This window comes from Xenopus laevis, chromosome 1L, assembly GCF_017654675.1.
Source record: "Xenopus laevis strain J_2021 chromosome 1L, Xenopus_laevis_v10.1, whole genome shotgun sequence".
Lineage (NCBI taxonomy): Eukaryota > Metazoa > Chordata > Amphibia > Anura > Pipidae > Xenopus > Xenopus laevis.
Genome location: NC_054371.1, coordinates 13,366,603 through 13,391,684, shown reverse-complemented (window position 1 = coordinate 13,391,684; position 25,082 = coordinate 13,366,603). Strand labels below are relative to the sequence as shown.

Here is a 25,082-nt window from a genome sequence, read left to right as displayed (position 1 = left end):
TGTGGGTTTAGAGATCAGAGTCACATATTCCTGCAGCTTCATTCCAACCTTCCTTCCCAGTGTCTGGGAATTGTCTGTACTGCTCTCCTGTATGTGCATGTGTATTTATAACCAGTAGTGTGTGTGTGCGCATAGATAGATAGATAGATAGATAAATATATATATATATATATATACACACACAATTAGTGGGTGGGTATTGCATGTAGAAGACATTACTTTACAGATATCATTATAGAGTGCATCTATGGTGCATGTGTGTGTCATTGTGTATCTGTGTAATATTTCTATCATTGTATGCCTATAAATACTGTTATTTAAATGTGTGTGTGTATGTTCTCACTACTCAGTATCACACTTGCACCCACTAGTGACATATTAACAGTTAGTGGTGCATTTCTTTAATATCACATAACAACCATCAACCAGACACACATTTCTCTGCCTTGCAACCCAAAAAGCATTTAGGGTGCCAGTTCTGCCCATCTCCTCTTTTCTTGCTGCACAATACCAGCCCTGTCTGTGTGACTGAGCAACAACACATCTGCTGAGCTCACATGAGATGCATGTATATGTCCTGCACTGATGTGGGGATCCGCTCTGCTCCCAACGATGCATGTGTGGCTGCTGTCCCTTTAAGAGAGAGACCCCCAGAACTGGGTGCTGTGCCAGGCAATAGGGACCATCTCTGCTCTTGCTGTAGTAGTGAAGGCAGAGACCTGAGACAGGGGAAGGCAGAGACCTGAGACAGAGGAAGGCACAGAGCTGATGCAGGGGAAGGAATACTCAGCCAGTAACATCCTACAGTCTCTCTGGCTGCACTGGAGAAGCAGCAGCACAACATCATTCTCTGGATTACATTGGATTTAAACTCCTGCTCACCCCCAGGATACAAGTGCACCCCCAGTCTACAGCCGCCCCAGGACCCCCTGTCTCACACCCATATATCAGCCATACTCTGGGGAGTCCTCCTGAATATACCAGCACCCCCACTTATTCTTCTCACACCTCAGATTCTCCTCAGGGGACCCCACTTGCAATCTAGGAGCCCAAGTCTTGTGTTTAACCCATGGATGTCCCCAGCTTGTGAAAGCCCTGCAGGAGCCCCTCTAAACTTGTCAGTAAGGGGAAGGGGCAGAAGCCCTCCCAGAATCTGGGGCTGAAGTTTTGCAGCACTGAGAGGGGGGAGAGCTTGGCTGCGATCAAACTTCAGCTGATCCGGTCGGATTTGGAGGCTCCGCGCTCACATTCAAAAGGAGGATGTGTATAACCCGCGGAACCGAGGGGGGATGTGTATAACCCGCGGAACCCATCTGAGAGTGTCACACACCTGCGGGGAGATTGGGCACAGCAGACCCCGGAGCTAGAACCTCAGCCGCTCCCGCATCGTCCTCTGCCACCCGCGGAATTGTCGCCATGAGACCGCTTAGAGTTCTCGCTTGCGTCCTGCTGCTGCTGGTCTGCGGTAAGTCGCTGCAACTGTCATGAGAATACGCTCAGATATCGCATGCATAGAACTGGGCAATGTGTGGCACTTGTATAAGACTGGTACTTGCTACTGTGGGTATAAAACTGCCACTTACTACTGTGGGTATAAAACTGGCACTTGCTACTGTGGGTATAAAACTGGCACTTGCTACTGTGGGTATAAAACTGGCACTTGCTACTGTGGGTATAAAACTGGCACTTGCTACTGTGAGTATAAAACTGGCATTTGCTACTGTGAGTATAAAACTGGCACTTGCTACTGTGGGTATAAAACTGGCACCTGCTACTGTGGGTATAAAACTGGCACTTGCTACTGTGGGTATAAAACTGGCACTTGCTACTGTGGGTATAAAACTGGCACTTGCTACTGTGGGTATAAAACTGGCACTTGCTACTGTGACTACAAAACTGACGCTTGCTAATTTGGGTATACATTTGGTACTCGCTACTGTGGGTATAAAACTGGCACTTGCTACTGTGGGTATAAAACTGGCATTCTGCTGTCGATATTTGGGTTTTATGTGGGTCAGAGTTATACATGGCACATGCTGGCATTATACTTGCACTAAGCTAAATGTTATTATATATATATATATATATATATATATATATATATATATATATATATATATATATATATATATATATATATATATATATATAAATATTATAGACATATATACAGTGAATGCTACATGCTTGATCTCATCTTCCTTCAAGCGAAATACAGACACGTGCTGGGGAGTGAGTGGCACACACTGCCATTCTGCTGGGTACCACTTTCATGTGCTGACTGGTATTCTCCTAGTATTACATTGGCACATACTGGTATTCTCCTGGTATTACATAGGCACATACAGGTATTCTCCTGGTAATACATTGGCACATGCTGGTTTTATCCTGGTATTACATTGGCACATACTGGTATTCTCATGGTAATACATTGGAACATACTGGTAGTATTCTCCTGGTATTACATTGGCACTGGGTACTGAACATATAACCTAATACTATACTGGCACACTGTGGCACATACTAGTATTATACTGGTACTGGCTGGGCAGGTGAATATAAACTAATATTGGCTGGACAATGTGTGGCACATGCTGGAATTTAAGAGCAATAAAACTGCACAGGACTCGGGGGAATACGTGCTGAAACTTGAAGAATACACTGCATTATTTAGGATCATTCACGTGAAACAGGCACAAGACATGAGAATGAGCTGGTGCAGGGAGAGGCTGGTACATATACAGACTGGCTGCTCATGTGGGGCACAGGGGCTGGCGACATGTACAGTCACAGCAGGAGAGGAGTAATTATCTACAGGCGCAGGTTGGCATCATTCTGGTACCGTTCTAGTGTTGGCAAGCAGATTTGTAGTTTATTATCGGGAGGTAGAGTAGAATCATGTACAGAACTAAGAAATATTCTGACTGGCACAGGGTAATGAGTTGGAATATTGAGAGTGGGTTAAATTGTACCTGCACAAAACACGGAATAGAATGGATAGTGTAAATGAGAGGACAGGGCAAGGATAGAGCTGGCACAGTGAGATAAAGCTGGTGATGTTTGGGCTACACTTGATACAGCTGGCACTGCAGGGGGGCTACAAATAGTTCAGACAAAGCTGCCAGTGTGGGGGTGGTGAGTGGGGTTCATGTTGACTCATTATTGGGGGCTCCTGGGGAAGGATTATATTCCCTGCAGACTTCTGGCACAGTGTGTGGGTCTATACTGTCTCCTGGGATAATGCTGTGCCAGGCTGGCTCGTCTAAAGACGGGTAATAGGACAAATATTCGGCTTTTTGTATGTTCCAAACAATGTAGTTGAACAGAGAGAGAGACTGTGTGCAGGTTGGGAAGGTATTGCATTTATTGTTTTCCCCATCCAGACAGTGCCCCCCCCTATTTCACTATAGATCTGCTTGGCTAATGCTGAACCCAACAGAATGAGGAGCACACATGTGTCTAGCAGTGCAATGGTTAATATAGTGACACTGAATATATAATTCCAGCTAGAGATGCAGGGATGCTTCGGTTCGGGATTCGGCCAGAAATTCGGCCTTTTTCAGCCGGATTCAGATTCGGCCGAATCCTTCTGCCCTGCTGAACTGAATCCAAATCCTAATTTGCATATCGAAATTAGGGGTGGAGAGGGAAATCACGTGATATTTTGTCACAAAACAAGAAAGTAAAAAATGTTTTCCCCTTCCCACCCCTAATTTGCATATGCAAATTAGAATTCGGATTTGGTTCGGTATTCGGATTCAGGGGGCTCAGCCGAAACCAAAATAGTGCATCTCTAATTCCATCATCTGGTACCTGTTCTGCTGCCCTCTCTGTGCCCAGTTCTTTTCATGTACCCCCCCCCCATCAGCTGTACCCTCTGTCTAATCCCCAGTTCTGTCTGTCTGCTTTATACAGAGGCTGCATAATAATAATGATATCTCCTGCTAATAGAAACACTCGTTCCAAAGCAAACATGGCTGCTCTCTGACATACCCCAGGGCTTCAGACCTCTCATTGCTTCCCCTTTAATCTGTAGACAGTGACAAGGTGTCCCCCCTGCTGTCACTCCTCAGCTGGAGATTCTTATCTCTCTCTTTCCCCTTTATCACTGATCTCCCTTCTGCTCCAGTCTCTCGTTGTGATTATCCTTCTGCCCCTATTTCATCCTCCCCTGTGGCAGTTATTGGTGTCACTATATCTTCTATGTGTAGCACTAATGCATGGCTTCCCTTTCATCTGAATGTCTGTCCAGGTCTGCTGTCCCTCCTGCCCCTAAATTCTCTATGGCGGGAACAATTGGTCTATAGTAAACCGAGTTCACATTAGTGGTGCACTGTCACCCACACTCACAAACATGGGGCACATTCCTGGTACACACTGAAATCTCTGCGTCCCCCAAATCAAGTGCATACACTGCAACAGAGAATACTACAACTCCCAGCATCCTCCCTTCTACAGCTCAAGGCATTCAAATTGTAGTTCATTTATTTGCAGAGATTTCAGCACTCCATATGCAGCCTCTTTATTTTAAAGGGGAAGTTATGATTTGGTCAGCTTTATGTTTTAACTCTTTCTATCTTTGTTATCTTCCCACCCTCAAATCAGTCCCAGCCTGCACTCTTGGCTGCATTATAATATTTTTTTCCAGCCAATGAAATTATTATCCACCTATTGCACCGCTACCATCTCCCTCCATACAAGAACCTCTTGTTTCTAACAAATAAGCGGCGGTGCCTGGGAAGTGCACTGCTCCCTCCTGATTAGCTTTAATAGAAGCAGAGAAAGTCATTGACAGTCACTTGGAGAGCTTTGTTTTTCCAACCGGCTGGAGAAGTGATTTGACCTCGGTATTAACATACCTCATCATTAGGGGCGCGTATTTAAATGGATTTATTTGCTGCAAATTGCCATCCACGGTGAGATTAGGGGGTTGTTGTTTAATAGCTTTACACCTAAGGATGAAGGGAGGACTGGCAGAACTCAAGATTGGGCTTAATTCCATTTTTAATAGGATTTGGGCAGGAACATCTCAGTAGTCATAGGTGGATTTGCAGTTGGGGGTTAATGAAGTATAAAACTCATTTGCCAAGTGACTGAGTCATAAACCAGGTGGTTTTCTGCCTATTTTTCTATTTTCTAATTTTTTTGTGTATAATGAAGAACTTGTTATATAGAGAAAGAATAATTCAGCCCTGATGTGGCTTGGAGTGTTGAGGGGCTTGGGGTTTTGGGGGCATCATCCTACTTCTCATTTCTCTTCCCCTTTTCTGTTATATCCTTTATCATGTGCTCCCTTCTTTTATCTGCTGCCGTTTGCATTCAATATATCCATCAACCCCCATGCAAGGCCTCATTTTCCCCTGCTTCTCCCTTTGTTACCACCTTCTGTATTAAGATCCCTTCCAAATCTACTTCCAAATCCAATACCCAGTTCCGTTTTCTTCTTCGATCACCATCTACCCTCTACTCCTCAACTATTTCCCATTTCCCCTTTCTTCCCAGCTATGTCCTCCTGACTGTTTCCTAGTAGTTTCTCCTACCAGCTTCCAGAAAGGGAACTACAGAAAATACTATTGTACAAGGTCCTGGCCTTCCTGAAGAACCAAAAAAGCATCTGTAGATTTGTCTGATAACCCTACTAGAAGGCACCATTGAGTGCTCATTCGGTTTCATATGGGACACTGAGGTTGGACAAGAGTTTCTTGTACTAGAAGGCCCTTGAGTGCTCATTGGGTTTCTCATGGGAACACTGTGATTGGAAAGAGTTCCGTGTACTAGAAGGCCCTTGAGTGCTCATTGGGTTTGTCATGGGAACACTGTGATTGGAAAGAGTTCCGTGTACTAGAAGGCCCTTGAGTGCTCATTGGGTTTCTCATAGGAACACTGTGATTGGACAAAAGTTTCTTGAACTAGAAGGCCTTGAGTGCTCATTGGGTTTCTCATGGGGACACTGTGATTGGACAAGGTTTCATGTACTAGAAGGCCCTTGAGTGCTCATTGGGTTTCTTATGGGAATCCTGTGATTGGACAAGAGTTACGTGTACTAGAAGGAACCTTTTAGTGCTCATTTGGGTTTCTCATGGGGACACTGTAGTTAGACAAGAGTTTCTTGTACTAGAAGGCACCCTTTAGTGGTCATTGGGTTTCTCATGGGAACACTGTGATTGGACAAGATTTCCTTGTACTAGAAGGCTCTTGAATGCTCATTCGGTTTCTCCTGGGGACACTGTGATTGTACAAACGTTTCTTGTACTGGAATGCCCTTGAGTGGTCATTGGGTTTCTCTCGGGGACACTGTGATTGGACAAGAGTTCCTTGTACTAAAAGGCCCTTGAGTGCTAATTGGGGTTCTCATTGGGACACTGTGGGACACTTTTATTGGACAACAACCTCCTGCAGTAGTCTAGGGTAGCTGATTGGATGGACTAGAGTTTTGCCAATTTCTGCTCCCTTGAGTAAGCAAGTCTATCTTCTGAGAACATAAGGACAGACAGAGGAAATGAGCACAATAAAAAAGGTCATTGGTGCCTTCAGCAAAACTTTCACATCTGCTGTTTCCTATTCCATTCAGTCTGTGCAAGTTTCAGGCAGATAAACTTTTATAACACAGCCCCCCCCCCCTCCCGTTTGGGTAGAACAGGAATATGGCCTTGTAGGAGCTTAATAACCATTTTACTGGTAAATAAAAGGCTCCCCTTCCCCTACTGACATAATTCACATGGTGTTTGGTGTTAAGGCAGATTCATTAATCTGCCAAAGATTGAGCTGTTGTTTTTTTTTTTTTTAATAAAGAAAGTTTTTATTTCGGCCTCATTAATTACAGCGGCTTATCCAGCAGTTGCTTAGTATATCCAATATTCCTCTGTTTATTTCACGTCTAATATTGATCCTGTGGCTCTGGTACATCCGATTGAGCACATTCCTGCCTTATATAATGGGATCCTGCAATCACATGGAATATTAACAAAGTAATACTGGCGTGTGGCAACACCTTCAGCCTCCTATATTGGCACAGTCTCCCCCTACCCACGGATTTTTATTTCAGTTCTCTTCAATTCCCCTACAGAAAAAGGGATTGGTAGCACTAGATAGGTACCTAATATATAGAGACAAGAGGAAAGTGTTGGAAGGGTTACTGTCTGCTCTCTCTCATTTCCCTACAGAAATAGGGATTGGTAACACTAGATAGGTACCTAATATATAGAGACAAGAGGAAAGTGTTGGAAGGGTTACTGTCTGCTCTGCTCTCATTTCCCTACAGAAATAGGGATTGGTAGCACTAGATAGGTACCTAATATATAGAGACAAGAGGAAAGTGTTGGAAGGGTTACTGTCTGCTCTCTCTCATTTCCCTACAGAAATAGGGATTGGTAGTACTAGATAGGTACCTAATATATAGGGACAGAGACAAGAGGAAAGTGTTGGAAGGGTTACTGTCTGCTCTGCTCTCATTTCTCATAGCTAGGTACTAACCTGTGCCCATACTTTAAGAATGGAACAGATAGAAACCCCAGTAATTCTCTGCAGCAGGACAAGCTGTAAGTGTTACTTAGCCCTGTCAAAAGTTGATTTGCTGCTGCAGTTTATTTCTTTTCCCCTCCAAGCCTTTCCACATCATGGACCCAATCAATCAGAACAAGACTTGGCTTTGTAGCCTCAACATCTGGACACTCATGAAATTTTCAATGGAGCATAACATGACCTCTGGCCCGGCCCTACTGTATTCTGGGGAATAAGTGACTGTAGCATCGGGCGGACAATATCTGACCACCCGCGAAGCTGACTCCAACCAGCTTTTCTGCTTTTTTCCCTTATATATATATATATATATATATACATATATATATATATTGCATTTTGCTATGAACGGTTATAGATTGAGAAATAAACAGAAACATTTTCTTTTTTATTGTTTTTTTCTTACTTTAAATTGATGCATCTTGGAGAAATGGAAACTGGGCGGCTGGGTGTGTGTTTGTGGGGGTGCAGATTTAATATCGTATCAAGGCGTTTCTGCGCCCAGCTCTGCGGCTGATAATATGAATGATGGATGCCACCGGCTCGGGCTGTGAATGCTAAGCAGAGATTTAAACATTCATAAGGAAAACAGATATTCTGACGGTAGAAATGTCCAGAGTTCAATGTAAGTACTTGTAAGAAGAGCATGAATAATGGATCGGGCGGCTAATCAACAGGCCCTCGCTCCTTGTGTTGCCAAACACTGCTCTTTGGTGCTTTCTACTCTATCTCTGAAGCCTAATGTAGCAAATAAATAAGGGATCTGAAGCCCCCAGAGACAACTGGGATCATATTCATCTACTTTAAGGGCTATGGGGGATGTTATCAGGTCTAGTAACCCATAGCAACCAATCTTAGTAATTATTGGGTGTTCTTCTTGTGATCCCCAACCAGTAGCTCATGAGCAACATGTTGCTCTCCAACCCCTTGGATGTTGCTCCCAGTGGCCTAAAAGCAGGAACTTATTTTTGAATTCCAGACTTGGAGGCAAGTTTTGGTTGTATAAAAAACAGGTGTACTGCCAATCAGAGCCTCAATGTAGGTTGACATCCACATAGGGGCTACCAAACGGCCAATCACAGCACTTGTTTGGCACCCCAAGAACATTTTTCTTGCTTGTGTTGCTTCCCAACTCCTTTTTCGTCTGAATGTTGCTCACAGGTTCAAAAGGTTGGGGATCCCTGATGTAGAGAGGGATATTCTGAGCAAATTTGCAATTGGTTTTCTTTTTTCATTATTTGTGGTTTTTGAGTTATTTAACTTTTTATTCAGCAGCTCTCCAGTTTGTAATTTCAGCAATCTGGTTGCTAGGGTCCCAATTACCCTAGCAACCATGCATTGATTTGAATATGAGACTGGAAAATGAATAGGAGAGGCCTGAATAGAAAGATGAGTAAATTAATAAAAAGTAGCGATAACAGTACATTTGTATCCTTACAGGGCATTTGGGTTTTTTTTAGATGGGGTCAGTGACCCCTATTTGAAAGCTGGAAAAAGTCAAAAGAAAAAGGCAAAAAAAATCAATAACTATAAAAAGGAAAAAATGCAGGCCAATTGAAAAGCTGCTTAGTATTAGAAACTTCATAACATACTAAAAGTTAGCTTAAAGGGGAACTGACCCTATAAATCTCACACTAGATCTGAGACTTCCAGGCCCAGATTTAGGGCGGCACGATTTTAGGGGCGGCATCCTAATCTCTCTGGTCTAGGGGTGCCCAAATCATACATCCGAGCCTGATGAGTTCTCCATGCAGCGTTTGCATTCTCCTCTGCAGTTTGTCACATCACAGACTGAATTCAACTCTGATTGGCAGGTGCATTATCCTAACTGTCAGTTTTCATAGCAGACATCCCGCTTCTCTGGCGCCCGAGAGAGCAGAAAGCACACGCCGCATGGAGATTCTAGCTCCTCCCACATCTCCACTCTATGGAATAACCTTCTTTTACTAAACAGTTCTGATTAAGTCGCAAATGTCCATCCATGAGAAACACATGACCCGCACATGTTGTTATAGTAAATGCACTGTGATTGGCTGATCATCATATCCAGGTTAATGAATGGCCTCAGTGCTAGTGAGAGCAAACATACAGTGAAATGCTGTGTCCATCAATAAAGTCTCCCCCATCTCTGATTTCTCACTTACAGAGCGACTCTCTTTATTTCTGACTTAAATAATATTAGAATCAATTTTCTGGGCCACTGCCTGCAATTCATCTTAATAGCGACCAGGAAACTTCTCTCTGCGATTTTTTGCTAAATTTGCGCTTTTTGCAGGTCTCCGGATCTCCGGTTTCAGATTTGCTCACAAATAATTTAAGCGCTTCCTTAAATCCCAGTGGAATGGTTGTTTGGAATTCTGCCCTTGAATTCTTAACTCCGCGTGTGCCGACTGCACCCGCTCTGCCTGGGGAGGAGGAGGAAGCAGAGACTGTGGCCTCATTCTACAGGCAAAGGGGGTCAGAATAAATTTGTTACATAAAGTGTTACTCTTCATTTGCATGAGCAAAACCACCAACCAACATGCAGCTATCTAGGGATTCTGAATATAACTTCTGGCATATGCGTTTCCTATTTATTCAAGTGTTGGATTTTCTGTTTATTGATACACAGCCCTCATATTATAGAAGCATTCCATCCCTGCAAATTATTTATAGACACCTAAGGAATGCGGTTCTGAGTATCACTCATGTATTATAAGGATAATGTACCCCCTACTGTAATTGATAAGGATATTAGAATTCACTGAGGGGTTGTTCTATGACCATATAAAGGCACAAGGCTGCAGGTTGAGTTATACAGGGAACTTTGAGTATAACTCATGTATTATAAGGGATAATGTACCCCCTACTGTAAATGATAAGGATATTAGAAGTCACTGAGGGGTTGTTCTGTGACCATATAAAGGCACAAGGCTGCAGGCTGAGTTATACAGGGAACTCTGACTATCACTCATGTATTATAAGGGATAATGTACCCCCTACTGTAAATGATAAGGATATTAGAAGTCACTGAGGGGTTGTTCTGTGACCATATAAAGACACAAGGCTGCAGGCTGAGTTATACAGGGAACTTTGAGTATCACTCATGTATTATAAGGGATAATGTACCCCCTACTGTAAATGATAAGGATATTAGAAGTCACCAAGGGGTTGTTCTGTGACCATATAAAGGCACAAGGATGAAAGAATATATATGACAACAGGCGATGCATTATTCTTCTATTACGCCGTCTATCAAGGATACAATAAGCAGAGTATTATTAAGGGACGTGTCACATGATGTATCACATTAGTGTCGATTAAAATGCTGGACAAGCTCTCGGCCGCCTCCCATGACTGCAATCAGAAGCACAGTGAGTAGCCCTCAGCCAGTAATTATCTCTTGTACACACATGAATACACAATGTGGGCCCGACTAATGAGGAAAGGCCAGTCCCTACTCCTCATAACATTGTAGTCGGTGGAAAACAACAAGCGCAGTATTTGCTTTTTGATTGCTATCACCGATTTGAAATTTATGATACAAATCAATGTGAATGTGCACTTGCTGGTGAGTTATATGATTATAAATGTAATTATCACCAGGAGAGAGCTGTACATATTTTCAGTTCAACAATAGTTGAATTCTGCAAGTTGGACGTCCCTGCCCATGAGGAGCATCATTACCAGTGAAGGGGTGGGTCGTCTTTAAGTTCATTTTTAGTCTGTCATAGAATGGCTAATTCCAATCAACTTCAATTTGTCTTTTTCTTTATTTTTTACTGTTATTTCCCCTTCTTCTTCTGACACTTTCCAGCTTTCAAATGGGGGTCACTGACCCCATCTAAAAACAAATGCTCTGTAAGGCTACAAATGTATTGTTATTGCTACTTCTTATTACTAGTTTATTATTACAATAAACTCACTCTTGACTCTCTGCTCTATTCTATTCAGGCCTCTCCTATTCACATTCCAGTCTCTTGTTCAAATCAATGCATGGTTGCTAGGTAAATTTGGACCTTAGCAACCAGTCTGCTGAAATTGCAAACTGGAGAGCTGCTGAATAAAAAGCTAAATAAATAAAAAAAACACAAATAATTAAAAAATCACTTTCTACATCATATTAAAATGTTATTTAAAGGAGAAGAACCCCTTTATGTCTATCTAGTCCAAGTCATGGTTGAGACCAAGAGGACTCTGGCTTCCAATAAAAATGATCCCCATGGGTGGGTCCTGGTTGGGAGTGGGTGGGGCCAAGCAGGAAGTGGGTGGGGCTGGGAAGTGGGCTGGGGCGTGGGCTGGGAAGTGGGTGGGAGGACGGGGATCGGAGTGCACTGGAATTTTTTGGCAGGGAGGGCCTGGCGCACTCTAGTTACGCTACTGAGAGGAACCTTAGACTGTAAGCTCAGGGACTAATATAAACCCTCTGTGCAATGTACCGGCATTATATAAATCAGGGAAAAAATAACATTTGTCCTTTCCAAGCCCTCATATTCACTTCTGATCTGATTGCAATTCAGCGAAGAGCAACCCAACCAGCTAATGTTATTCTCTAGATGGCCTCACATCCAGAATTAATACATTGCCCTTGTTTTCCAAAGCCGAGTCCCGACGATTTTTTCTAATGAAATTTCCTATCTCTCATTTACTTTTCCTCCAAACGCCGTCGAACCCAGAAGCTATAACTAGTTGGCCTCTTTTCCCAACGACTGTGAAATGTCAGAGCCAATTAGATTTTTGGATTACTTTCATGTTAGGGTCAAACGCTTTGTACATCTTTGCTGGAGATAAGAAAACAAGGCAAAAGATTTCCTTCCACCGAGCGCCTACTTGGGATCAGAAAACTGCCGGGGAGATTTATCCTGTGCCGCCGTAGATTGCACATTCCATAAAAACGGTTCATGTAATGTATAGAGAATACTGGATGTTTGGGGAATACCAAGTAGAACATGAAATGTATGCCATGGAATCATGTTCACAGAGCTAGGACATACCAATATTTCCCAGGAGGGGGGAACGATCATCATTTGATATCTGTGTAGGATATTTTTAAGTTTACATTTAGCATCACTAATCGGTTTTATATGACTTATGCCTTTGTGCATGTTAAAGGGGTGGTTCACCTTCAAGTTAACATTTAGTATGTTATAAAATGGCTAATTCTAAGCAAAATTTCAATTGGTCTATTTTTTATTTTATTTTTTTTTATAGTTTTTGAGTTATTTTCCTTTTTCTTCTGACTCTTTCCAGTGAATGGGGTATCACTGACCCCACCTAAAAAACAAATGGTCTGTAAGGCTACAAATGTATTGTTATTGCTACTTCTTATTACTCCTCTTTCTATTCAGGCCTCTCCTATTCATATTCCAGTCTTTTATTCAAATCAATGCATGGTTGCTAGGGGAATTTGAATCCTAGCAACTAGGGATGCACTGAATCTACTATTTGGGATTCAGTCGAATCCCCGAATCCTTGGTGAAAGAGTTGGCCTAATACCGAACTAAATCCTAATTAGCATATGCAAATTAGGGGCAGGAAAGGAAAAAGTGGAAAAAATTCTTCTTTTGTGACGAAAAGTCCATCGAGTTCCCTAACCGCCCCTAATTTACATATGCAAATTAGGATTCAGTTCGGCCAGGCACAAGGATTCGGCCGAATCCTGCTGAAATGATGTAGTTAAAATATCTTGTTGCCTATAGAGAATGGGCTGTGTATAGAATAAAACCCCTGGGGGGCCCAGATCAGTGATTGGTGTGGTACTTAGCCAGAAGTCCATTTATTCGAGAACATCTTTTTATCCTAAGGCAAGGAAAATGTCATCTAATACCTGTTTTGCATAGACATCAATTTAATCACTGGAAGATGCCTTCTACTGCATGTCTAATCTAAAGCATGGGTGCAGCAATGTTTTCCTATACAGTATCTGTAGTAGCTTTCTAGTCTCACCCACTGCTTGAGTTACAGACTTTCAGCCCCTCCTCCTGTCAGCTACTATAAGTGTTCTAGTCCCGCTTACTGCTTCAATTACAGACTCTCAGTCCCTCCCCTTTTAGCTTCCATCAGAGTATTCTGATCCCACCTACTGCCTGAATTACAGACTCTCAGTCCCATCCTCTGTAAGCTTCCATCAGAGTGTTCTAGCCCCATCCATTGCTTGAATTACAGACTCTCAGTCCCTACCCTTGTAAGCTTCCATCAGAGTGTTCTGGTCCCACCCATTGCTGGACTTACAGACGCTCAGTCCCATCCCCTTTAAGCTTCCATCAGAGTGTTTTAGTCCCACCCTTTGGTTGACTTACAGACTCTCAGTCCCTACCCCTGTAAGCTTCCATCATAGTGTTATAGTCCCACCCATTGCTTGACTTACAGACTCTCAGTCCCGCCCCCTGTAAGCTTCCATCAGAGTGTTCTAGTCCCACCCATTGCTTGAATTACAGACTCTCAGTCCCACCCCCTGTAAGCTTCCATCAGAGTGTTCTAGTCCCACCCATTGCTTGAATTACAGACTCTCAGTCCCACCCCCTGTAAGCTTCCATCAGAGTGTTCTAGTCCCACCCATTGCTTGAATTACAGACTCTCAGTCCCACCCCCTGTAAGCTTCCATCAGAGTGTTCTAGTCCCACCCATTGCTTGAATTACAGACTCTCAGTCCCACCCCCTGTAAGCTTCCATCAGAGTGTTCTAGTCCCACCCATTGCTTGAATTACAGACTCTCAGTCCCACCCCCTGTAAGCTTCCATCAGAGTGTTCTAGTCCCACCCATTGCTTGAATTACAGACTCTCAGTCCCACCCCCTGTAAGCTCCATCAGAGTGTTCTAGTCCCACCCATTGCTTGAATTACAGACTCTCAGTCCCACCCCCTGTAAGCTTCCATCAGAGTGTTCTAGTCCCACCCATTGCTTGAATTACAGACTCTCAGTCCCACCCCCTGTAAGCTTCCATCAGAGTGTTCTAGTCCCTCCCATTGCTTGAATTACAGACTCTCAGTCCCACCCCCTGTAAGCTTCCATCAGAGTGTTCCTGTCTGTAATATGTTCTAGGGCTAAGCAATAGGGCAGTTGCTGCAGTGCTGAAGTCCCCACCAACAGCAGATGGTGAAGGTGCTAAATGAAACCAAGTAATTAATAAGGCTGCAGCCCTTTAGTGTTTGATATTAGTAATCAATGGGTGATATCTCTCTTATTCCCTCTTTCATTATCAGTCTCTCCAAAATGCATGTAATAAGCATAACATTCAGCATGATGTATTGCTCTGGGTCAGCTTTTAATCTCGGGGAAATAAAGGTGCCTGATGAGGTCAAGGTGAAGGGTTTTCCGATGAGAATGATTTAAAGGTTCAAACATGATTAATTGCTGTGTTTTCTTATTATCTCTGTTCATGGTACACGGTAGCATCAACACACAATGCATGTAAAGAAAAGTCATTTCAAAGGAAGTAGAAAGGTGCAGAATGACTAAAGAATATGATGCACAGTCAGCATATGGAATTATAAATATAATGGGTTATGTCCATCAAATGGGAAAAGGCAAGAAAATAATAATGGATCTTGCCTATTTTCCCAGAATTCCACCTGCAGCTTCGGGTCTGTAGGACCTGCTTGAAGCTTGGAGCCTACCCTGTGTTGGTTGGGAAGGGAGCAGTAGTCCCCAATCCTTTTTCCTTTGAGCCCCATTCGTTTATAAAACAAATGAATGCACAAAAAGTTCCTGGGGTTGCCAAATATGGGTTCTGACGTATTGGTGGTGCTTATGTGGACTGACAGTCTACAGGAGGTTCTGTTTGGCAGTACACATGGTTTTTAAACAACTAAAACTTGCCTCCAAACCTGGAAATCAAGAATAAGCACCTGCTTTGAGGTCACTGAGAGCAACATCTAAAGGGTTGGTGAGCAACATATTACTCATGAGTTACTGGTTGGGGATCACTGGTATGGAGTAAGGGTATGGAGATGCTGAACTGGTATCCATTAGGCCCCATCAATGTTTTATCTCAGGTGAGATGCAAAAATTAATATGGGTGGGGGAATTAAAATATGTTCAAATATTTTTGAATATAATGTCAATTTTGTTATCATCTGATCCCTTCTTAGAGTTATCCCTCCCCTTTTTTCAGGTGGGTGTTCTCTAGAATATTTAATGGATAAATCTAAGATAAATAAAAAACTTAAAGAAGAAAAAAACCTTGTACATCAAAAAAGCCTTTTCAGAAGTCTTGTTTAATAAGCCCACTAAGGCGTGAGTGATAGAGAAGTCAGAGTGGCCCTGTTCTTGTATAAGAAAGAAGCCAACCTGATAGGGAACCATGTATGCATACTTGACTTAGGCTGTAATTATTGTGATTTTATCCACTGTAGTTATAAATATATATATTCCTAGTGATAACCAAAAAATTTTCGTGAAACTGCTGCAAAAATTTGCAGTGAAAAAAAAGTCGCCGCCAGAAAAAACGCCCATTTTGTTTAAGGCAATTTGATCAAGAAATGATGTGAGAAAGAAGAATGCCCATTGTCTTTAATGCATTTTGCACAAAAAGTCGTTTAGACAAAAAAGTTGCCAAGACAAAAAAAGTCGCCAAGACAAAAAAAGTCACCATCACAAAAAAAGTCACTACAAGAAAAAATGCCCATTGACTTTGATTGTATTTGGAGGAAGAATAAAAAGTTGCAAGAGTCAAAAAAAATTGCCACCTGTTGACTTCAATGTGTTTCGCAAATTTTTTGGCAAAACAGAACAGATTTGTTCATCACTATTTGTTACCACAGAGATATTTACATCACATGACACAAACCTATGTGAATTATGTCGATACAAAAGACAAACACATTAGGAAAAATAAAGGTTTTATTAAATTCTTGGCAGAGGCCTGTGTAAACCACCTGCTGTCCGTGATTCACAAATGTCACTTGTCCTTTAATTCTGTTAATGTGATTCTTGGTGATCATAGTAATTGTTCTGCGGTGACAAATACAAGGGACTCAGGGTCTCAGTGTTAATTGTCCTGATTTTTCATTGCCTTTCTGCCTCCATCGCACTTCTCTCTCGCTCTGATCTGTTTACTTAGAAGCTCCATTCAGCAGCCGTGATGATTTATGCATTGTCTAGTCTCTTGTATAGGAACTCTAATAGGCCGGTGTAGAAATCTTTTATCACTATTATGACAACGCTGACATCTAGATTATGTGGGAGACAGATAAGGGGAATATTGAGTCATGTTACTGTCACGGCTCATATTTATGCAGGTGAGTCTGATAACTCGTCATGTGGATTTGGTGGGCAGGCGTGTCATCGGACTGCTTTATCAGTTGTGACTCCATTTTTCTTCCAGGGAGATTCATGTTAAATCAACTTGAGTTGCTCCAGCTAAACCATTTTCTGTTGCTCTGTGTTTCCCAGCCTGCTTTAGGCCTCGGCCTGAGCTACATTTATATTGCAGGGTCCCTTATTTATCTGGTCTATTAACATAGGGTCGCCATCTTGCCTACCTGCCTTTCCAATTTATTGCCTCACTGTCTCCATCTTGTCCTACTGTCTAAATCTTGCCTTACTTTCACAGACTTGTCCTAACTGTCACTATCTTGCCTTAGTGTCCTCCATTTTGTGGTACTATCACCATCTTATCCTACTGTCTCCATCTTGCCTTACTGTGATCATCTTGCCTTAGTGTCTACATCTTGTGGTACTGTCACCATCTTATCCTACTATCTTTATCTTGCCTTACTGTCGTCATCTTGTCCAACTGTCACCATCTATCCTACTATCTTTATATTTCCTTACTGTCTTCATCTTGTCCAACTGTCACCATCTTGTCCTACTGTATTCATTTTGTTCTACTGTCACCATCTTGTCTTACTGTCACCATCTTGTCTTACTGTGTCCATTCTGTGGTACTGTCTTATCATACTGTCTTGCCTTACTTTCTTGTCCTACTGTCTTCATCTTGCCTTACTTTCGCCATCTGGTCCTACTAGCCTACTGATCAATATCTTGCCTTAGTGTCTCCATCTTGTTCTAGTGTCACCATCTTGTCCTACTGTTTCCATCTTGCCCTAATGACTCCATCCTGTCCTACTGTCTCCATCTTGCCTTGTCGTCTGCAACCTATGGTACTGTCACTATCTTATCCTACTATCTTCATCTTGCCTTACTGTCATCATCTTGTCCTACTGTCTCCATCTTTTCCTACTGCCTCCATCTTGTCCTACTGTCTCCATCTTGTCCTACTGTCTCCATCTTGTCCTACTGCCTCCATCTTGTCCTACTGCCTCCATCTTGTCTTAACTGTCACTATCTTGATTTGCTTTCACCATCTTGCCCCACTGCATCATCTTGCCATTTTGACACAACCTTTCCCTGAAATGTGTATATCTTCCTAATGTCACTGCCTTGTCTTACTGTCAATATCCATCTTTGCAGTAATACCAACATCTTGACATACTCATCTGAAACCTGCTGGCTCTCAGTCTCTCAACTTGACCATGTGTGCATTGGGCCATTCATGTAATGGGATCTGGGCACTCGAAATTGGGACCCACTGTACACAAATCTGACTTCTCTTGCATTTATCTGTTTGTCTCAATATGTTGCTAAAAATAATAGGAAATTGAAAAGTGTGTATATGGCATTGTTATTTTCCTTTCAAATAGAGTCATTATATTCTTGGCACATAATAAGCAATACCCTCATATTTTACTGGGTTCTCTTATCCATATGTATAAATACAAAATACGGAGATGGCTTGTTCTTGGCATGTCATATACAATGTCTTTGTATTGTACTGCATTTAAACTGAAAGCAAAATGCGTCAGCAGCTTTTCTCTGTTGTCCTGTGGCGAGAGTGGAGGGGAGACATATGCACACTCCCATCACTCCTCACTGAGATAAACTGTATCCAGGGTTCCACGAGGTTTTAAATAAAAACTGCTGAATATTCGAGGACCCTGACGAGTTGATTAACACGTACAGTATGAGTTCAATTTGCTTTTATGAGAACATAGATGTTCCAATTAAACCCTTAAATTCTAAATATTTGTAAGTTTGTAATAAAGCAGCTTGCTTCCTTGGCTAACGTTTCTTTTTCATTTTAAAAAAGAAGATGCGTTTTTTTTCTAGTTTTTCATTTGAGCAGTTCCAGTCCTTTGATTTATATAAGCAAAGCCATAAAGTAAGGCGCAGGGACCCATTGGAAGGAAAACGTTGCCTTTCTCAGACAGATAAGTGTTTGTTTACTGTTGGTAATTACTTCATTGTGCATTATGCAAACAGCTTGAATAAGAAACTCATATAAACTCTCTCTGATATCAAACAATTTAGGAGCAATATTATCACAAAGCAGATATGGGCTTTGATTAACTGTCAGACATTAGTGGTTATTGCTTGACTTTAGGTGCTTATTTCTGTTACTTTAAGGAAAGATTTGCTTTTTTTATTTATTTTTTTTTAGAAAAGTCCCATGCCCTAGTCCATCGCTAATCAAGTGGTCTGTATTCCAGTTCACATGTAGCCAATACAAATATCAGCATACCGCCAATCTGGAATCACCATGAAAAGACCACTTCTAATTTTCTGCATGGCCTACACCTTCCTACCATCTCTCATACATGTAACTCGCCCCCTCTGTTGCCCGTGTGAATTAGCCGTGGGAAATTGAATGTTCATTCAAATTTTAGTTGCAGTATAAAAACAATGCTACAAATTCACATGATACGTGACATATCTGTTGCAGAAGTTTGAAACTGGAATGGTGTTAAAAATCACCCCACCTTCTACTGCTTCCAAAGGATCGTGTCACTTTTAGCCACTGCCACTTTACATCAATTCCAATCTATTTTTTTATTAACAGTCTACCTTTACCAGCCACTTAAATTAAACTCATTTTCTAACACTGGCCACATTTGCAGCCAATTAGGGATTATCTTTGATCACACCATAGCAGCTGTAAGTTTGTCCAGTGTTAGTAAATAAACCCCAGTATCTCCTCATAGTGGGACTTTACAACTGGGATATATTCTAATTGCAATATTGTGAAGGCTGTAATTCCCAGACAGTCTAATATTTATACTATTGCAGTTAAGATCTTTGAAGAACAAATAATGAGTAAGAATAGGCAAGAATTCAAAATGTCACAGAGTATAAGTGGCTAACCTGAATCTGACCAGTATCAAAGAAAGAAAGAAAGAAAGAAAGAAAGAAAGAAAGAAAGAAAGAAAGAAAGAAAGAAAGAAAGAAAGAAAGAAAGTAAGAACGAAAGAAAGACAGACAGAAAGAAAAGAAAAAAGAAGGAAGGAAGAAGGGAAAAATGATTAAAAAAAAGAAGGGACAAAAGAGTGAAAGAAGAAAGAAGGGAGAAACTAGTAAAGAATGAAAGAAGGGAGAAAAGTGTAAAGAAAGAAAAAAGGGAGAAAAGAGAAAAAAGAAACGAGAAAGGAGTAAAGAAAGAAAGAAGGGAGAAAAGAGTAAAGAGAAAAAAGAAGGGAGAAAAGTTTAAAGAAAGAAAGAAGGGAGAAAAGATTGAAGAGAGAAAAAGAAGGAAGAAAAGAGTATAGAAAGAAAAAAGGGATAAAAGAGTAAAGAAAGAAGGAAGAAAAGAGTAAAGAGAAAAAAGAAAGGGGGGTAAGAGTAAAGAATGAAAGAAGGGATAAAAGAGGAAAGAAAGAAAGAAAGAAAGAATGAAAGAAAGAAAGAAAGAAAGAAAGAAAGAGGAGTAAAGAAAGAGGAGTAAAGAAAGAAAAAATAAAGAGAGAGAAAGAAAGAAAGAAAGAAAGAAAGAAAGAGAAATGAGTAAAGAAAGAAAAAAATAAGGCAGAGAAAGAGGAAGGGAGTGTGAAAAAGAGTGAGAAACAGAGAATGAGAATGATCGAGTGCAGGTTGGCACTTTCCAAAAAACCTGACGTTCCCCTACACGTGTCCCCAAGCTTAAATCACTGCGGCTGTTATCCAGTAACTACATGGGGTGAAAGCAGCCACAAAATAGCCGTTAAGCTCCAGAAATGTTATTAAAATCAGGGAAAGGAATGATTTATTGCAGGAGGCAGCAGAAAGCATTACTCCAGCAAGTCAGCAAGAAAGTGATATTTCCATAAAACTGGGGAACGGCTCAGGCGCTTTACTATTTCTCTCCTTAAAAAATGGTGCATGTTCAATCCATCGTAGATTAAATGTTACTTTTGCAAGAATTTTTGCAATGGGAGTATTTGGTGATGTAGAGTGTATAAATGTCCCCTCCACCAGCCTAGAGCTGGGTGCAGTTCACCAGGATTGGAGGCAATAACACTATATTGACATATTAAATTAACTCTAGAAATGGATGTTTCATCTTGCAGCCCTAATACTGTCTCAGATTTATGCACACAAAAAAATTTAGCCCCATCCCCCAACCAGACTAGTCTGGTCTAGTACAGGAAGAATGACAGTAACTATCATGAACTTGCTGAACTGTTTCTGTCTTCCCCTTTTGTCACCATGTGATTCTAATGTCACCACTCTCACTATCTTGTTTTACTGTCCTCATATCACCTTACTGTCCACATCTTGTCCTATTGTCTTCTTATTTTCTTGATGTCACCATCTTAACCTAGTAATAATCTTGCCCTACTATCTCCATTTTGACCTACTGTCTCCATATTGTCATACAATGTCTCCATCTTGCTGTACGTTCTCCATCCTGTCCTACCATCTCTATCTTACCTAATGTCTCCATCTTGTCCTACTGTCTCCATCTTTCTGTACTGTCTCCATCTTGTCCTACCATCTCTATCTTACCTAATATCTCCATCTTGCTCTACTGTCTCCATCTTGCTCTACTGTCTCCATTGTGTCCTGCTATCTTGCCTTATGTCTCCATCTTGTCCTACTGTATTCATATTGCTCTACTCTACTGTCTTCATCTTGCGCTACTGTCTCCATTGTGTCCTGCTATCTCTAGCTTGCCTAATGTCACCATCTTGTCCTACTGTCTCCATTTTGCTCAACTCTACTGTCTACATCTTGCTGTACTTCCTCCATTGTGTCCAGCTTCTCTATCTTGCCCAATGTTTCCATCTTGTCCTGCCCTCTTCATCATGCCCTACTGTCTCCATCTTTTCCTACTATCTTTATCTTACCTAATGTCTCCATCTTGTCCTACTCTCTGTAACCATCTTGTATTTCTGTTTCCATGTTGTCCTACTTTCGTCATACTGTCTCCATCTTACCCTATGGTCTCCATCTTGTCCTACTGTCTTCATCATGCCTTACTGTGTCCATCTTGTCCTATAGTCTCCATCTTGTTCTACTGTCACCAGCTTTCCATGCTTTCCCATTGCGCCTTGCTTTCTCCATCTTGTCCATCTGTTGTCATCTGTTCCTAATTTCTCCTTCATGTACTTACATTGCCTAATGGGCCTACTGTCACCATGTTGTCTAATTGTCACCCGGCCTGGACTGGTAATCAGTAAACTGTCACAAATGCCAAAGTGGCTGCTGTAAACTGCTTTACATTAGGCCTGTGCATGGCTGTTTGGGCAATTGTGTACTTGAAATGTCAGGGTCTATTTTGAGTCTCAGTCCAGACATGACCTTCACTCTCTTTCCCTACGGTCTCCTTTTTGTCCTACTGTCACTATCTTTCCCTCCTCTAACCTTTGTTCCACACTCTTCCCATCTATAAAATGTATTATGCTATACCCATGGCATCTCAATGTATGCCCCATAAAGATCTATCAAAGCTGCAGTCCCATAAATACATGTGTTTGAAAGCAAGAGAGGGCTATCATCTAATTTATGTTGCAGATAAGACATTGACTGCTGGAATGGAATAACTTTTCTATGACAGATGATCAAAACACAACACACAAAAATGGTAACACGTAGTAATGTGGAATCAAACATGACCAAGTCCAGCCATTTGAAATACCGTATGCTCTGATTTTTAAGCTTCTAGTGCAGCTTCTGTTCCTTTCAGTCGTAAATGCACCTGTGTCTTCTGTAATGTCATTTATGTTTGCGGTGCAGGAAGTGGAGCTTTTGGAGATTAAGGAAAATGTTCTGCCCTCTTCTGCCACTTTTGTTATTCTATCCCTGAAACAAAGCTAAAGATTGGTTCAAATGATGAATCCCAGGTAAAGGTTGTATTCTTCTGAGTTCTGTGGATGCTTTAAGCTGCAGCACAACAAAAAACTGCCTCTTGAACAATTTGACAAGAAAAGATTGTGCATTTACCCTTTAAATACCTAAATGTAGACATTTTACCAAATCTGAGCATTTTTATTCAGAGTGGTTTATTTACAATGAAGAGGACGTCAGCCTACAGCTTTCTCCTTTCAAATGGTGGCATTTAGTGGACATGGGGAAAAGGAACATTAGATCAGCGTCTTGCTGCTCACAAAGGGAAAAGTGTTTTTTTTTGCCCGAGATCCATCATTATCTTTTAAAAGGGTTAATCGCCCACTTCGCCAGCTTAAGCACCTTTTAAAATGGGCTTTACAACCCAAAGAGATGGATTGTATAATACACAACGCTGCATGATGGGATGTTGGCCGCAGAGAATAATAGAAATGTTCAGGTCGGGGTGCTTTTAAGCGAATGGAACATTTGCCGGCAACTAGGGGTTTGGGTTTTTTTTAAGAGATGGAGCTCTGGAGACTCCGCTGGTCAGGGAAAATTGCACCTGTGTGTTTGCAAGATAGTGCTAAGTACAAAATGATTCCTGTGAGGATAAACACAGCACTTCTGTGCCCACTTCTGCTGCTGCTGATTGAGAAAACTCTTAAAAAATATTTATTTTAAATTGCAAAACTAGATGTGGCACTATGGCTCAGCGTTTGGAACAGGGTTGTGATAAAATGAGGAGCAGGTCAAGAATGGGTGATCCGCCAGCAAAAATGTATTGTATGTTACAGGGCTCCTAAACAGCCATTATTGTCTTTCTCTTGTTATTTTTGAATTGAATTAAAAATGAATAGCACTAAAAATGTCCTATTTTATATAGTGAACTTATTGCACGAGGATAAAGTTTGAGCTTGTCAATAGCAGCAATGATCCAGGACTTCAAACTTGTCACAGGGGGTCACCATCTTGGAAAGTGTCTGTGACACTCACATGCTCAGTGGGCTCTGATTGGCTGTTGAGAAGCTAAGCTTAGGGCTCGTCACTAATTATCCAGCAGAAAATGAGCTTCCCTGGCTGTAATATAAGCTGATGCTACAGGTTTGCTGATAATTAAATTCTGATGCTAATTGCACTGGTTTCTGTGCTGCCATGTAGTAATTATGTGTATTAATTACTAATCAGCCTTATATTGTGACATTTCTATTCTATGTGTACTGTATATTGTGAGTGGCTCCCTAAGCTCAGTAAGTGACAGCAGCACAGAGCATGTGCAGTGAATCAGCAGAAAAGAAGATGGGGAGCTACTGGGGCATCTTTGGAGACACAGATCTTTACTGCTAAAGGGCTGTGGTTGCCTTGGGCTGGTACAGAAGCACAAAACATCATGTACAACATTTCTACCTATTTCTTAAGTTTAACGTTCCTTGTCCTTTTAATACAGCTCCATTTCATTATAATGCCCCCCAAAACACATGGCAGGATGAATACAGCTTGTTACATTAATAATGCACCCAGCGCAGATGGCAGTATAAATATTGCTAGTTCCATATACAATGCCCCCAGAACACATGGCAGGATTGATAAAGAGCTAGTCCCATGTACAATGATCCCGTAACACACAGAAGGATAGATACAGCTAGTTCAATATATATATATATATATATATATATATATATATATATATATATATATATATATATATATATATATTATATATATATATATAATGCCCCCAGAACACACAGATGATATATACAGCTAGTTCCATGTATAATGCCCCCAGAACACACAGAAAATACAACTAATTCCATGTATAATGCCCCCAGCAAAGATGGCAGGATAAATAGAATTAGTACTGTGTATCATGGCAGGATAAATACAGCTACTGATTCCATGTGTAATGCCCCCAGAACACACAGCAGGATAAATACTGATACTAATTCCATGCATAATGCCCCACCAACACCCCCCACCCCTCACACAGAAGGCAGGATAAATACAACTAATGTAGTTTCATGTATAATACCCCAAACATACAGCAGGATAAATAGTGCTAGTTCCATATATAATGCCCCCAGAATACACTATAGGATAAATTAGACGAGTTCCATGTATAATATCCTAAAATATATATAGCAGAATAAATAGTGCTAGTCCCATGTATAATGCCCACAGAATACAACTAGTTCCATGTATAATAGTCCAAAAATAATAGTAGGATAAATAAAGCTAGAACAATATATAATGCCCCCAGAACACACGGAGGAGAGATACAGCTAGTTCCATATATAATGCCCCCCAGTACATATGGCAGGATAACTATAGCTATAGTAATGTATAATGTACAGTGTATAATGACATGTATGGATAAATGCAACTAGTTCCATGTATGATGTCTCCAGAACACATGGCACAGTAAGTACAACTAGTGCAGTTCCATGTATATACCATACATACATACTTCCAAGAACACGTGGCAAACATACTGTACTCATTATTGT

General features: G+C 41.3%; 1 protein-coding gene across 1 annotated transcript in view; it reads left to right on the top strand.

Moving 5' to 3' along the window:
- The first annotated feature begins 531 nt into the window (after positions 1 to 531).
- Positions 532 to 25,082, top strand: part of gfra4.L (GDNF family receptor alpha 4 L homeolog) — a 208,337-nt gene continuing 183,786 nt past the window's right edge. Inside the window, exon 1 of the mRNA XM_041587141.1 lies at positions 532 to 1,465. Within this exon, the coding sequence (XP_041443075.1) occupies positions 1,417 to 1,465 (49 nt within the window). The 5' untranslated portion in view covers positions 532 to 1,416. The remainder of the gene's footprint in view (positions 1,466 to 25,082) is intronic.